Raw genomic sequence first — 15,791 nt, forward strand, 5'->3', positions numbered from 1 at the left:
CTGTATTGGAAACACATTACAACAATGCTATTTTAAAGCAATATACAACCTGGAACAAATGCAGCAGCATTGTGAAAATATCATATTTTCATATTTTACACTAAGTGAAAATAGCGATAGATTCTATTTACACTACATATGTAAAAATAACAGTATTTTCTTTGCGATAAGTATATATAGTAGTAAAATGCTATTTATACTTATAAATAGTGGGAGATATATTTGCACCTCAGTGCTGTTATACATTAAACGGTATACAATAATAACATACAGAGTGTAAATTATTATATTTATTAAAATTATTAAATGGCGCCCACTTTATTATTAAACACACATTAGGCACTTTAATTCCACTTTTCGAATGCTTTCTTAATTTTTATTGAAAATAAATGCCTTTCCGATCTAATATGTGATGGGAAAAAGGAGTAGAGAGAGTTCGGCAAAATTCGAAATAAGGTTTACGCACATAACGCACATTACCCCTCTACACTATCGACAGTCCAGCGTCTTCTGTAGTGTTGTCCTGTCCAGCCCGACACCAGTGGCCAGTTAGTTTAAATAGCCTCTGCCAACAAGACGGGCTATTTTACTCTTAGTGTAAATAAATACTCCGAACAAATAATGCAATGAATAGTTTTATTTATTTTTATTTATTTATTATTATTCAATTAGTTATTAATTTAGTACCGGTAATGTCTGGATTGTTTTCACCTTAAGGTCACATAGAGATTTGTGTTGGTAAGTTCTTGGTAAACTGCATCATGGTTCCTGTAGTTAACATCTATGTTGCACAGGAAGCCACAGGAATCACATGACACTTTTTCAGAGAGACTGACAGATCCCACTCGCTCTAGAGGAACAGAGCATTCAACAAGAGAAATGAGAGGCTTATACTGTTTAGTTCTTTGGATATATTCCTGCACAATATGGACTGGAACTTGTGAGTATCAATTTCAGCTCCCAATTAGGAGTATAATCAAGTTATTTTAACTCAACAAATTTTGATAATAATCATGTTTACACTGTTGTGATTTACTTTCTTGGAGTGCTGGGTAGATTACTTACAAGTTGTAGTCAGTTACTGTTACTGATTCCAAATTACATGACAAAAATTGTAGTTAGTAACATAATCGATTCCATTACACATTTAAAGTAATATAATTGAACAACTTTTTGATTACTTTTGATCATTCATGGGGTACTTCAAGTAAATATATTAGAAAATTTTAAAGATAAAAAAGTAGGAGGGAGAATCAATGAATTATGAATAATTTACTGCCATTGTGGGAATAACATGTAATCAGTAAAAAAGTAACTGTAGTCTGATTACGAGTATTTTAAATAAATCTAATTACAAGAATCTGATAACGTAATTCAGATTACATGTATTCAGTACTAACCAGCACTGCTAGCATGTAAGAATTTTTATCAACAAAGAATATTTACCACCTATAACATCAGTTTCTACAGGTGAGTCTTGGTTTTGTCATGAGGTTCCAGACAATTGTGAAAAATCTGAAAAATCTGTTCCAGTTCCACGGTAAGTTATTTTATCCAAACATCTTTTAACAAGTGAAAAGTTTTTAAATGAATTAAACATTTTGAGATGTCAAAAATGATGTATTAACAGAAAGTGTATTTTTTTAACAGGTGTATAGAACAGAACATGAGACAATGCAAGCAATCAAGATTGCGACTAATAAATAGGCCAGACTATTGGTTTAAAAAGATTCCCCCCTCAGAGGTAAGATTAAATATCGGTACTTCTTAAACATGATATACGTAACATGCATTACACAATCCACAGACAAAGTACATGAATAGTGACATCATATAAATGTATATTTATTAGCTGTTCTAAAAATATTAATGCATATTATGGCAAATTAGACAATGGTCTGATTGATAAGCATGTAAAAACAAACTGTATATTAACAGAAGTTGAACTTCAAGTTCCATATGGTCTTGGTTTTTACATTACATAGGCCACGCACTGGATTGTGCCTTCAAGATTGTTTTGGCAGCCAACACTGGATGCAGAAAATGCATGTACAATCAACATCTCCTCTGAAGCATTACAGAAGAGCAGAAATGAACAGGGGGGAAACAATGATTCAGAAGTGAATTTGATTGTGTCTCTTCTCAATGAGAACATCTTCAGGGTCAGCAGCAGTTCAGACATCGAGGTACACAGAAGTACTTTATGTCTGTCCTCCAAAGACTTGTTTAATTGCCAAATTAAATGTGCATTTATCTTCTTTGTGGAACCTGTCAAAACATCGTTTTTTTCTTCGGATCATTTGTCATTGTGCTATTGACACAGAATGGAAGTGACCCAAATGAGCCAGATCCAGTATTGCATGGGCGAAACGTGCTGGGAGTTTGGCTTGGTGAGAATGAAGTTCACAATCTTTCTCAGCCTGTTCAGCTCACATTCAGGAATAGCAATGAGGTGAGATGCTTTCACATCACACCATTATACAGCTGTAAAAATACAGCTTGGCCTTGTGGCTTTTATTTATCAACTGCCAGTTTTCACTTCTATAAAAGTGCAACTTCATTATTGCAGAATGAAAGTGGACTTTGTGTCTACTGGCATCTCGATGAAAACGGCAGAGGTCAGTATGATTTTCACGCCATCTTCAGAGCGAAAAATTAATTATTAAGCATGAAACCTCTCTGCATAAACTGAAAAAAAATTGACTAGGTCAATGTCAAAAGCAGTGCAATTTGCGTGTGTGTGTGTGTGTGTTTTATTTGAAATACGCATTTGAAGAAATTATATTTTTTCCCTGGCCCAAAGTAACAGGATGGATGCAGCCTCTTTAAGGGTAACTTAACTCGCTCCAAAATGCAACCTAGGGTATTTTTGTTAATCTACCCGAGGCAAACTTTCGTTTAAAAGCATAATTAGAATGGAAACGCCACTTTTAAGTTTGACCGTATTTTCGTTTTAGGTTAAATGCCTTGTGAATGGGAGTGAATGGAGCACTTTTATGATAGCATAAAAAATCGCTATTTTTAAAACACTAAGAAGGTTCGACTAGACATTCTCTGGTTCGACACAACATGAAACTTTGCTGGAAGTATCACCAGGGGCTCTACACATGAACTCGAGCATTGAGAACATTGTTTGTGTACACAGAGTTTACTAAAAAGAAAGATGTTGAACAACTCACTGACTGTGTTTCCGTCCGTCGGCATTTTGTCAGTCAAAAATAGTCGATCTCCGTAACAGGGAGGAGAGTAAAGATGGAAAGCTCCTAAAGCTTAGTTCAATATAAATTCACGGATAATTTGAAGTTTTCTCATTAGTGAAAATCAATATTGACCTTGTATTTGAAAAAGGATCCTCATATAAGAAACAATACTAAAATTCAGAGTCAGTTCATTCGCATTCGGAAATCGACTATTTTTGACTGTTAAAATGCCAGCGGACAACAGATACAGTGAGTTGTTCAAAATCTTTCTTTTTAGTAAACTCTGTGTACACAAACAATGTTCTCAATGCTGGAGTTCATGTGTAGAGCCCCTGGTGATACTTCGAGCAAAGTTTCATGTTGTATCGAGCCTCCTTAGTGTTTTAAAAATAGTGATTTTTGATGCTATCATAAAAGTGCCCCATTCACTAGGCATTTTAACCTAAAACGAAAATACGGTTAAACTTAAAAGTGGCGTTTCCATTCTAATTATATTTTTAAATGAAAGTTTGCCTCGAGTAGATTAACAAAAAGAGCCTAGGTTGCATTTTGGTGAGCGTCACCCTTTAATATACACATTAGTCGTCAAAAAAATAATTTGTTTAGTGGTTGATTGTGAAACTATTACACCAGTACACAAAATGTAATCACAATCCAAGTAGTACCAATAGTAATTCATGGTTACTACCTTTAAGCCTAACCTGAAAGCGCATTATTTCAGCCCCGTCATATTTTGTAAATTTGGTATTCATTTAAATTCTTTGAATTCTGGTTCCTTTTATTAAATCACATTATAATACTACTAAAAAACACGAAACTTTCTTGTTGGGTGCCAATTCAAAATGCTTTAGGGTTGTATGCAACAAGAATGAAGATCAAGTAAGTCGTTCTGTGAAAAAATAGCAGATAGTTGATGAAACGCAACTCATGTCTGAGGTTTTTTGACAGAAAAAAAAAGGGGCAAAGTTGGTCTTATTTAACCACTGTATGTGTTATGTGACGTTACCCAAGCATGATTTTCAATGTAGTTAAAGTTTATTTAGGGCTGTCCATGACGAATGATTTTCATAGTCAACTGGTAGTCGTTCATTTAAGCCATTCGTTGACTAGTCACAACTTTATGATATTAATTTGATCACTTAAATATACTGTCTCCTGGAGGCTCATTATTATACTAAACTATAATAATAAACCTTTAAAATATAAAAAAAAGAAGAATATATAGAAATAAAGAATATAAAAAAAATTTGCAATATCAATCAGCATAACAAACCTTACTTCTATCCGGGTCACGGCACCAGTTTTATGTAGCTTATCTAATTCTGGCCATAATAAATTGTATGGCGAGGGCAACAGTTCAGGATCAGCTCACCTCCATTTATTGGCTCTGGAAAACATATGGGACACTTCATCAGAGGAATATCCATTGCGCTAACTTCTTCCCATGTCATACGCAGTATTGACTGGGAAGAGTAAGGGGCCGTTCACACAGAAAGCGTTTTTCCATTCCACTGGGCTACTTTCCCATTGTTTTTCAATGTGAACACGCACTAGACGGACGTCTTTAACTGCTGTGCTCATGTCTTTTGCAGCGTCTCTTGCTCGACACAGCGTTGTGGTGCTCAAGTTAAAAGAAGTTCAATTTTAAAAAAAACACTTCTCTAGACCTTGTGCTTTTTTTCCCGTTCCATTTACCGGCGACTCGTGTTTTTAACGGCAAAAACACGTTCTGTGTGAACCGGCCCTAGAGAACATGCGTTGTACCGAACAGCATTTTCACCCCTTGTCCCGCACGTCGCATATTGAGAAAATGTCCCGCATTTTCATCAGTCTATTGGTTTTTAATTATCATATTAAGAAAACGTGCATGTGTTCTTTTGCCTTTTTAAGAAAGCATTTTATTTATTCTTTTTGCGGCTTAGTTTTTCCCCTGTATTTAACAGCGCTTCGTCAGAAGTACAAATACAACAGCCGTTTTTTAAAACCTATCCAACGGTTGATAAGAAAGGAGTAAACACAGTCACTAGGTTGTGACGGCTGTCAATCAAAATGTGGACCGGTGATTCGTTCCATGTGTTCCCTGTCAGAAAACAAATGGATAATTCGGTCAATTTAAATTAACTTAATTGTTAAATAACTAATAATTAATCATTAATTAAATTAAATTATTTAATTTAACAGAATTTATCAACTTGTTGCCTGCTGTGGTTGTTTTAATTCACATCCTTTCTAAAAAATATAAAAGTTTATATACATTCTTAATATATATTGGACTTGGTCAGAACTGTTTCAAAAATAGTGATCTGCATGATGCCTGCTGCCTTTGGGCTCAGTGATGTTGAATTTAAATGACATGTAAAATAAAGGCATGTTATGTTACATTGTGATGTAATGGTGTTTTCTGGAAGGGACTAAACAACAAAGTCGTTTTATCAGCTGAAAGTTAGATGGACATTATATAACAGTTTCAGGTTATGTTTTAGTGTTAGTGTAACACGTCCCACATTGTCCCACACAAACTTATAACCGTCCCACATTTGGTTTGTTTGATGGTGGTCACCAGCGTCAATTTGCATTCTGAGGCCAGGGTTACCAGGTCAACATAACAAAACCAGCATTACTACTCATACCCAGCCCAATTACTACTCAAAACCAGCCCAATTACTACTCAAAACCAGCCCAATTACTACTCAAAACCAGTCCAATTACTACTCAAAACCAGCCTAGTTACTAGGGCTGGGCAAAAAAATCGATTTTTCGATTCATCGTTTTTTTAAATGTGGTCGATTCAAAATCGATTCTCAAACGCCAAGAATCGATTTTTTTCCATCTTTATGTATTAGTTTTCCTCCACTGTTCATAGGCTTGCAAACTCAATTTTATAGCTAATGCTGTGAGATTTTATGGTAGTTTTATCTAAATCATAAAATAACCTCAATTAGTGCTGCACGTTTAATCATATCGCAATCGCTATGACAAGCCTATACGCAATTAGGCTATATGACCAAAATGCTGCCAAAATGCTGTCGTGACTGTGACAGAAAAACTTGCGATGATAACTTGCGCACAAGACAGCACAGAATAGAATTATCTTTCGCGCTTGAACGAAGAACACACACAATTATGCCAAAATTTATTTTTGTCGAGTATCTTTATAACATAAGAGCAGTCTTATGACGAACGTGAAGAGTTGTGCCTCGTGAGAGAATGAGTCCGCGTGTGAGTTCCGCGTCTCTGTCAACAGAGGCTGGTCTTAAAGGGACAGTACACTGTAGCCACTAATTATCTCTGTCATTTAAGTTAATCAAAGAACAAAGAGAACAGAGAAAAACACTCACTGCTCTTGAATAAAGAACTTTTGTAACTTTGATTAGTCAATATATAATTTATAATTAATGCAACACAGACTGTTTGATAATTTTATTCAATTTCTCTATGGCCTAGCTGTTAGACAGGAAGGGCACATATTATATTATATGCAACGTTTTTATATGTGGGTTTATGTGAGGATTGTTAACCTGTTTGATCAAGACATGCGACTGTTCTGACTTGTCCAATTTTCAGCATCAATTTTTCATCTTGCATCAAAATCCTGTCTATTCATTGTATGCATTTGAAATATAGAGTTGGGTTCTCTTTTAATGTACCCAAGTGTACCTAAAATAAAAAGAGTTTAATATACAGGTTTGTAGCTCTTAATTTCTTTTTATTAATTAAACACTTGAAAACTTGTTCACTTTTTTTTCTTTTCTTTTTCTTTTTTTAATAAATATAGGATTTGTATTTAATATTCATTGAGTGAGTCGAATCGAAATTCATTTAGAATCGAAATTGGAAAAATCGAATCGAGAATCGAAATCGAAAATCGAATCGAGAATCGAAATCGAATCGAATTAGAGCTTGCGAATCGAAATCGAATCGAATTGTAACATCTGAATCGATACCCAGCCCTACTAATTACTAGACTACTCAAAACCAACCCATTACTACTCAGAACCAGCCTAATTACTAGGCTACTCAAAACCAGCCCAATTACTACTCAAAACCAGAACTAGGCTACTCAAAACCAGCCCAATTACTACTCAAAACCAGAACTAGGCTACTCAAAACCAGCCCAATTACTACTCAAAACCAGCCTAATTACTACTCACAACCAGCCTAATTACTACTCAAAACCAACCCATTACTACTCAGAACCAGCCTAATTACTAGGCTACTCAAAACCAGAACTAGGCTACTCAAAACCAGCCCAATTACTTCTCAAAACCAGCCTAATTACTACTCAAAACCAGCCTAATTACTAATCAAAACCAACCCATTACTACTCAGAACGAGCCTAATTACTAGGCTACTCAAAACCAGAACTAGGCTACTCAAAACCAGAACTAGGCTACTCAAAACCAGCCCAATTACTTCTCAAAACCAGCCTAATTACTACTCAAAACCAGCCTAATTACTACTCAAAACCAACCCATTACTACTCAGAACCAGCCTAATTACTAGGCTACTCAAAACCAGCCCAATTACTTCTCAAAACCAGCCCAATTACTACTCAAAACCAGCCTAATTACTACTCAAAACCAGCCTAATTACTACTCAGAATCAGCCTAATTACTACTCAGAACCAACCAACCAACTCAGAACTAGGCTACTCAAAACCAGCCCAATTACTACTCAAAACCAGAACTAGGCTACTCAAAACCAGCCCAATTACTACTCAAAACCAGCCTAATTACTACTCACAACCAGCCTAATTACTACTCAAAACCAACCCATTACTAATTACTAAGCTACTCGAAACTAGAACTAGGCTACTCAAAACCAGCCCAATTACTTCTCAAAACCAGCCCAATTACTACTCAATACCAGCCTAATTACTACTCAAAACCAACCCATACTCACAACCAGCCTAATTACTAGGCTACTTAAAACCAGCCCAATTACCACTCAAAACAATTACTACTCGAAACTAATCCAATGGCGTTCCGGGTCCCCCGGTAGAAATCATGTTCCAGGTGGGTAACAGTCGCATTCTGGGGTCACTTCAATTCATGGACTTAAAAAACAACCCGCAGCAACAGTGTAAAAGAAGCCCACTTCAGCAGGAAAACCACAGACTTGCAACACTGTCCGAGGCTGATGTAATTCCCGCACTAACCAAAGGCACTAACCAAAGGCATAGCGTGAAACATCAATAAGCGTCCCTCTTAAACTAAGTACCTTAAATAAAAGATCATATACCCAACATTACATGACTCGTGTTAGTATTTACTATAGAATGATAACTAAATACATTTAACCCCATGGAATTTTTTTTTTAGGAGTTCACTATGGTTGAATAAAGAAAAGAAAAAAAAAATTATTATTTTGTTACATTCACACATTCAAGTTAAAAATGGCCGCACATGCTCTCACATTAAAAATAAGGTGGGTAGAGAGAAATGCAGGTTCAAAATGTATAATGTACAAATTTAGTGGCTAAGTATAAGTGTAAAGTGGCTAAGACTACTATTTGCATCTTTTAAATGCTAAGCCACGTTTGAGGTCGATGAATGATAGGCGAACGTATGGATCTTCTGTCAGACATAATTAACACAAGGACCAGTTGTATTAACAATCTGTCCGTCACAGACTGCATGCCTTTTTTTTTCTGTAACCAACTACCTCTGCAACCAAGCCTCTTCTCATCAACTAATATGGCAGTTTCACTTGTGTTGACCTGAAGTTTACAGGAAAGATAGTGTGAAGGCAAGAAGATAAAGTGGAACAGACTAGTATTTGTAGCATCACTGTTTCCTGAGAATGGCCTGTATTTTGTAACAGTCATAGTGAAACTAATGTCCTTATTTACTGACAGTTCTCATTTGAATAGATGTTTTTCCATTGACTTAGTGTACATGCAATGTGTGTGTGTGTTTGTGTGTGTGTCTGTTTGACAGGTAACTGGAGAACAGACGGCTGTGAGACTAGCATTGAGAATGGAGACTTTGTGTGCAGTTGTAATCATCTGAGCTTTTTTGCAGTGCTCATTGTAAGTGCATTTGTCATAAAATTGCCTTTTTTGTTTTTAAAAACATTGACTTTCAGATTAAGCTTGGCTGCTGCTTATGATTGATTTGAATGCACTCTTTTGTCCTCAATGTTTCTGAAAGAGTCCTCAAATCCCTGAAGGGTCCCATATAATCCATCTCAACTACCTTTCATACGTTGGCTCAGCCCTTTCAATCGCATTTACAGCCCTTATGATTGTAATGTTTCTGTGCCAACGGTAAGCTTATTATTAATTCGGACACATTTTTTTAGACACTTGACAGTTTCCGAATGAGGTGTTCTGTGGTACAGATATAAATAGATAATGTCTCTCACCATCCTCTCAACAGGAAGAATCAATGTGAGAACTCAGTCTTCATTCATGTTCAGCTCTCGGGTTCCTTATTCTTGCTGCACATCTCCTTCTTGTGCAGCGTGTGGTTTTCGGGTCAAGGAGACACTGAGTCAGCGTGTCAGGCTCTAGGACTTCTCCTACACTGGTGTCTTTTAGCCACTTTCACTTGGACAGCCATTGAGGGCTTCAACCTTTACCTGCTGCTGGTGCGGGTCTTCAACATCTACATCAAGAGATACCTGCTTAAACTAAGTCTTGTGGGATGGGGTGAGTTCAAATTCACATTCTTAAGTCAATATACACCATTCCCGCATTACTCAAGTGCCCTACGATTTCCACGACGCATTGGACGGAATCACGCAATCCAGTCATAAAAGTGGAATTTACTGTATAACGTGGAATGTCACAGAATTTGGCGAAATTTGGATGAATCAAACAAAAGTAGGGCTGTACACTTAAAGGGGTGGTATAATGCCCTTTTCACAAGATGTAAAATGAGTCTCTGATGTCCACAGAGTGTGTATGTGAAGTTTCAGCTCAAAATACCCCACAGATATTTTTATATAGCATGTTCAAATTGTCACTTTTTGAGGGTGAGCAAAAACGCACCGTTTTTGTGTCTGTCCCTTTAAATGCAAATGAGCTGCTGCTCCCGGCACAGAGGGCGGAGCTTCAAGAGCATTCACATGGACATGCACTGAAAATTTCAAAAACTTTTAGACTTTTATGTTCAAGCCGGATTCAGACAATGATGGAGAGACTCAAGAAGAAGTGACAACATGTAGAAGCAACAGGACATTTCTGTTTAGTTGATGAATTTATGTAGCTGATGTGTAGTTATCTTCTAGTCATTGATAGCATATTCTGTCATGATAATCTATAAATCGCGTTCCCGGTGGCGGGGTTTATGTAAATTTTAGGGTTGGTGATGTCACTAACTCGGGAGGAATGTCGTGTAGTCCCGACCAGCCGTTTGTTGTAGTCCTTTAAAAGAAAATATCTCCCTTTGCTTTGAACTTTGAGCGTTGTAACTTTGCAGATGTTGTTTATGCTCAAACAGCAACATTACACACTAACTAAAGTTAAAAAAGTGAAATCATAATCAACCAACCCTTTAATCAAAATGCAATATGAAATATAGCTGCAATCAGCAATTATGTGGCCAAGCACAAAGAAGGCATGATAAGTCATGCCATCATGGCTAGGAGATTCAGACCAACTGCAACAATGAGCAATTTAAGACATATTAAGATGATTTTAGGCAAAATGGCTGAAAAATCATAAATACAGGCACTAGTAATTTGACTGAATGGTTTAGCACTTTCGATCAATTGGTGGTGCTGTGACCAAATTGGTGTGGTGTGGTCAGAGTGAGGTGACAATGACATATACAACGTTTGGTGTCAACGAGCCAAAGCATTGCAGAGATACAGCCTCAGAGTCGTTTTGGAATCATGCCACCAATGTTGTTGATGCGTTTTACAAAAACAGCTTTGGCTATCGACACGAAATCCATAACTTTTTGCCGGCATGGTCTGAAGATGACCTGACTCAAATTTGGTGAAAATCGGACGAACGGCCTAGGATAAGTTAGAAAAAATTATGTTTTTACAGAAAATAAAAATGGTGGACAGGAAGTTCGGCCAACTATGGCAAATTGATATCTATGTTCTCGACACCACCCAAGGAATCTATTAAGACCAGTTTCATTACAATAAGCTAATTAAATCCAAAGTTATTAGCATTTTTGAAAATTTAATTATAGCTTTTGACCACAAGGTGGCGCTGCCAAGAAACTTTTTCAGCACCTTCAGGGCATGCAATCGAATCATCTTGAGCCAAGGAGCTATAAAAAAAATATATATATATTTTGTTTTTTTAGCCCTTACGGCATAAACATAAGTTAAACCAGTTGGTGGCGCTAGAAGGACTGATATAGAGACTCCAAAATTGCTGTGGTTAATGTTCAGACTGTCCTCTATCTGTGTGCCAAATTTCATAACTTTCCCACAAGCAGTTCTATGGGCGGCCATAGACTTCCAGAGCGGAAAAAGAAGAAGAAGAAGAACCGGAAGAATAATAATAATAACGCCAATTATTACAATAGGTGCTAATGCATCTTCAGTGCTTGGCCCCTAACTAGTGTCTTTGAATATTAAACCTCAAAAAGACTGGATGTCTCTGTGTGAATGAGCATTGTGTGTATTACATCTATTTACTGTATTAATCTTCTCCCACAGGTATTCCCACGTTCACAGTGATGATATGCGGTGTGACTAAAGCGTATGGCAAATATTCCTTTCACATGGATAAAGAGAACTCGACAGCCACACCAATGTAAGGTCAATCTATTCAAATGACACTGCACTTCTCTTTCTGCGTCATCTCTTGAGCGTGTGTGTGTGTTTTATTATGGTGTAGATGCTGGGTGACCACACCGATAGTGAGCTACATTACAGTGAACGGTTATCTGGGACTGGTGTTGCTCTTCAACATGGCTATGCTGGCGGTGGTGCTGCGGAAGATGCGTCAGATGAGATCACAGGCTCTTCAGGTGAAAGACCATCAGAGGAGGGCATGGAAAGACTGGGTGTCTCTACTGGGACTCTGCTGTGTACTGGGAGTGCCGTGGGGTATGGCCTTCTTCACACACGGCCCATTGAGTCTCACTTCGCTCTATGTTTTCACCATTCTCAACAGTTTTCAGGGTAAGAACTTGTTTCAATGCTCACCGAAACAAAAGCATGTGTTAATGAAGGACAAGCATACACAGGCCTAACTGGTACTTTCATGAACAGGGTACAAAAAAAAACAGGGTAAAAAAAATAATAAAAAAACACAAATACTGTTCTTTTGAGTGAAAAATATCAGATATAACATATTATAGCATGAAAAGTTTACAAGCTTTAAATGTGAATTCAGGTTTTATTTATTTATTTATTTATTTATTAGCTAGCGTTAGGGTGGGACACTTTTTGCAATTGTGTACCATATTTCCATATGAAGCAAAAATATATATAAGGTCATTCCATGTCAAAACCAAATTTCTGAAATTTCCCAGGCTCAAATTTATGATTTAGTTAATATTTTTTCTGAAGAAAGACAAACATAAAAAAGAAAGCCAAATTAATATTTGATGAAAGCCAAAATATTAAATGTAATGAACATATTTACTGAATAATTCACTATTTTGTAGAGGAGTGTCATAATGGCCATTTTCTCCTGAGATTTGGAGCCGAGTACAGGAGGGTAAAAATGACTTTAGAAATATGGCAGCATCATTATTTTATTTTTACACAGAGATTGGTAGATCTATAAGTAAAATCTGTTTACTTTAGCAATCTTTGTTGCATTAAATGCCAACTGTGAAAGGTAGGTATATTCTAATCTAGGCAATTGTGTTGATAGAAAAAAACAAGATACATGTCAGATATTCCTCTTTATAATAAAAAGTTACGCAAATTTGGTTTTTAGCCACTGAAAATGTGTATAATTAATCAATTTCCTCATGAAGCCGCATTAAGATCTCCATAAATCTGTGGTTGAACCATCGAGGGCCTTTAAAATGAAGAAACCAAAAGAAAAGTTTGTTAAGAATCAGAATCTAAAAGGATATTAAGATTTCTTTAATACTTCTTGAGTTGCATGCAGGCAAACTGGCTGCCATCTTTAAGTCATTTTTACCTCCCTGTAATTTGGCTCCAAATCTCAGGTGAAAATTGTCATGATTTACTCAGTACATATACTGTACATTCATTACATTTAATATTTTGGCTTTCTTCTTCATGTATGTATTTCTCTCACCAGGGTTGTTTTTGTTTTTTGTTGTTTTTAATCAAAATGTTTAGCCACAGAATTGACCCTATATCAAAATCTCATATCATTATGAAATTCCCAAGATTTTTCCTTCATAAATCAGAAGTAATACTCAAAGTGAAAATGGCACATGTATTAGCGCTGGTTGTGCCGTGACGGAGTACCGGGTGGGAGTCTGGATGAGATTTTGCCAAGTAAGGATCAACATATTCCTGGATTTTTGTTGATCCTGGAACAACAAGTCTGAAAATGTAGTCCTAGCACTCCTAAACCTAACCCTAACCCTACCCTAAACTTGACATAAACTGTAAACTTGTCCCTCCAATCTGATTGGTTGATTGGAATATTGTTCCAGGATCAACGAACATGTTAATCCAGGAGCATGTTGAAAACACGTTCACCGTGGCACTTGACATCACTGACATCTGATTGGCCACCCTAAAATTTTATTTCATTATAGAAAAAAGCCTTTATTTTGGCCTTTAACTTGAGAACGTGTCGCGTCTGGTGCGCATTATAGCGTGTTTGAACGAGGGCTGCCGACTCTCATGCATTCAGCCTGACACACACACACACACACACTGTTCTCATGCTCTCACACAACACATCCATCTGCACGCGCAGTGAAAACCACAGCAGAACTTAGAGGACACTGATAAAGCGCTGACTGATAAGACAATCATGTCTCATGTAATCTCCAAATCAGTGTTTCAACCACAGAAAAACCGCTTGTGAACAAAGTCACGCAACATTATAGTTTTATTTCAGAAAAGCCATTCAGTGTGTGGGAACTCTATAGTTAATCAGAAAAATGTACTCTAGAGAGGAGCATTTTGCAATAAAAAAAAAGCACTATAAATTCATTATAATCTACTTACTTAACCTATATAATTCAAAAGTCGTTATTATAAAAGCGGTCTTGTATGCAACAAATCAGTTGTTAATTTTAACCACGAATAACAGGGTTGCCTAAGTTTACAACATTAGTTGAGAAAGTTTTTTCTTGAGAAAAATGTACATCTATAGCATATGTATTTATCCAAATGAATCAATATTGAAACGCAAGCTTATGAATCATTATTCCCCCACAGGAATAAATCTAATAATCGTTCATTTCTGCGTTTTTGATGCCAGGTTAGGATTTTACAATCATTTTTTGTCATTGTCAATAAACCCCCCTGCATTATCGTTGACCACAACTCTAGTTCCGCTATGATAAATCGATGAAGAATTTATGGGTATGCTAAGTTTTGGGTTAGAAATAGGTTCACTTTTACATGCAAAACCATGTTTGGTTTGTTAATAGGCCTACAGTGTGTTTGCTGTCTTTATCAGTTTATCACCCTAGAAACTACTTGCCTATATGTTCACTTGTGGAAATATAACACAGATATCATATTTAAAAGTCAGATTTCTGGCAGCAAGAAATAATAATAATAACCATGCAATTAAATCAAAATGTAAAATTGGAGTTAAATATCAAAAGAATTTCAGAAAGGATTTAAACTTTGGAACATATTCGTATATTATTGTTTTGACCTTGTGAGGTGGACAAACAATATCTTCTGAAGATTAAGCTTCTCCTTACACTGAGCATTTGTTGAAAAAGAAAAATGTAGACTTTCTAAAGGCATATTTTGTAGACTTTTTTTGCATGAAGTGCCAGATGTTTATTTACTAGATTTGTGTTTTTGGCCCTAAATGAACAATGTGAAGCTCTTGATGAGAGATGTCTTTGACACTAATACAAAAAGTGTAAAATGACATCATCACTGTTCTTTTCATCCTCTAGGTATCTTTATTTTCATGTGGTTTTTGATTCTCACATGTCAAACACGGAAAGAGAAACAAATCTCATCTAAAGGCACCATTCAGGTCAGCTTCCAGAGCAATGAAGATGTGACAAGATAACCAACGGCCTTGGAGTTTTAAAGGTGGATCCATCAAAACTTCATGTATTTCTTTCGTATTAATATTGTACTCGTTCAGATCTTTGTGATTTTTAACCTGGGGTCTGCAGAGCCTCGGGAGACTGCAAGGGGGCGCTATAGGAAATCTGCATATAGTTTTAATAGGGGGGTATTTATTTCTAAATGTTGATATATCCTTTTTTAATTAAATTCCAGAATAGTTATTTTCATTGTCATTGTCACATCTGGCTTACTATATATATATATATATATGAACTATTCATTGTGAAAAATGCAAATACATAAATCTAAAATTGCTCTAACATTCTAACTTTACAATGAAACTGAATCAACACTGAACTGACTTCAGCTGAACAACAGCCGAAATGCATTATTTTCCTGTTATCACTGTAAAACTATCTGTATTGTATAAAGCTCTATAAAAATAAAAGTGACTTGACTGGGTAAAAAACAAAACAA

General features: G+C 36.2%; 1 protein-coding gene across 2 annotated transcripts; it reads left to right on the plus strand.

Moving 5' to 3' along the window:
• Window positions 1–65: 65 nt before the first annotated feature.
• On the plus strand, window positions 66–15,791 carry adgrg3 (adhesion G protein-coupled receptor G3). 2 transcript variants are annotated; one of them, XM_082162054.1, is made up of 12 exons: window positions 66–940; window positions 1,462–1,540; window positions 1,651–1,744; window positions 1,986–2,186; window positions 2,324–2,452; window positions 2,570–2,618; window positions 9,140–9,231; window positions 9,353–9,468; window positions 9,581–9,852; window positions 11,826–11,922; window positions 12,007–12,293; window positions 15,194–15,791. In XM_082162054.1, exons 1-12 carry the CDS (start codon window positions 784–786, stop codon window positions 15,310–15,312), a joined length of 1,692 nt encoding a protein of 563 aa, XP_082018180.1. In that variant the 5' UTR covers window positions 66–783; the 3' UTR covers window positions 15,313–15,791. The 2 variants fall into 2 exon arrangements, with proteins under 2 accessions (XP_082018180.1, XP_082018181.1); XM_082162055.1 differs by having other exon boundaries at window positions 1,471–1,540.

Source organism: Leuciscus leuciscus (genome assembly GCF_965113295.1).
Source record: "Leuciscus leuciscus genome assembly, chromosome: 2".
In the NCBI taxonomy this organism is placed as follows: Eukaryota; Metazoa; Chordata; class Actinopteri; order Cypriniformes; family Leuciscidae; genus Leuciscus; species Leuciscus leuciscus.

Excerpts from the sequence above, each read along its gene's own strand:
- adgrg3 (XM_082162054.1), top strand. The coding sequence starts at position 784 with ATGTTGCACAGGAAGCCACAGGAATCACATGACACTTTTTCAGAGAGA. Across the intron at positions 9,232-9,352 it reads GCTTTTTTGCAGTGCTCATT|AGTCCTCAAATCCCTGAAGG; the intron begins GTAAGTGCATTT and ends TGTTTCTGAAAG. Across the intron at positions 12,294-15,193 it reads CATTCTCAACAGTTTTCAGG|GTATCTTTATTTTCATGTGG; the intron begins GTAAGAACTTGT and ends TTCATCCTCTAG.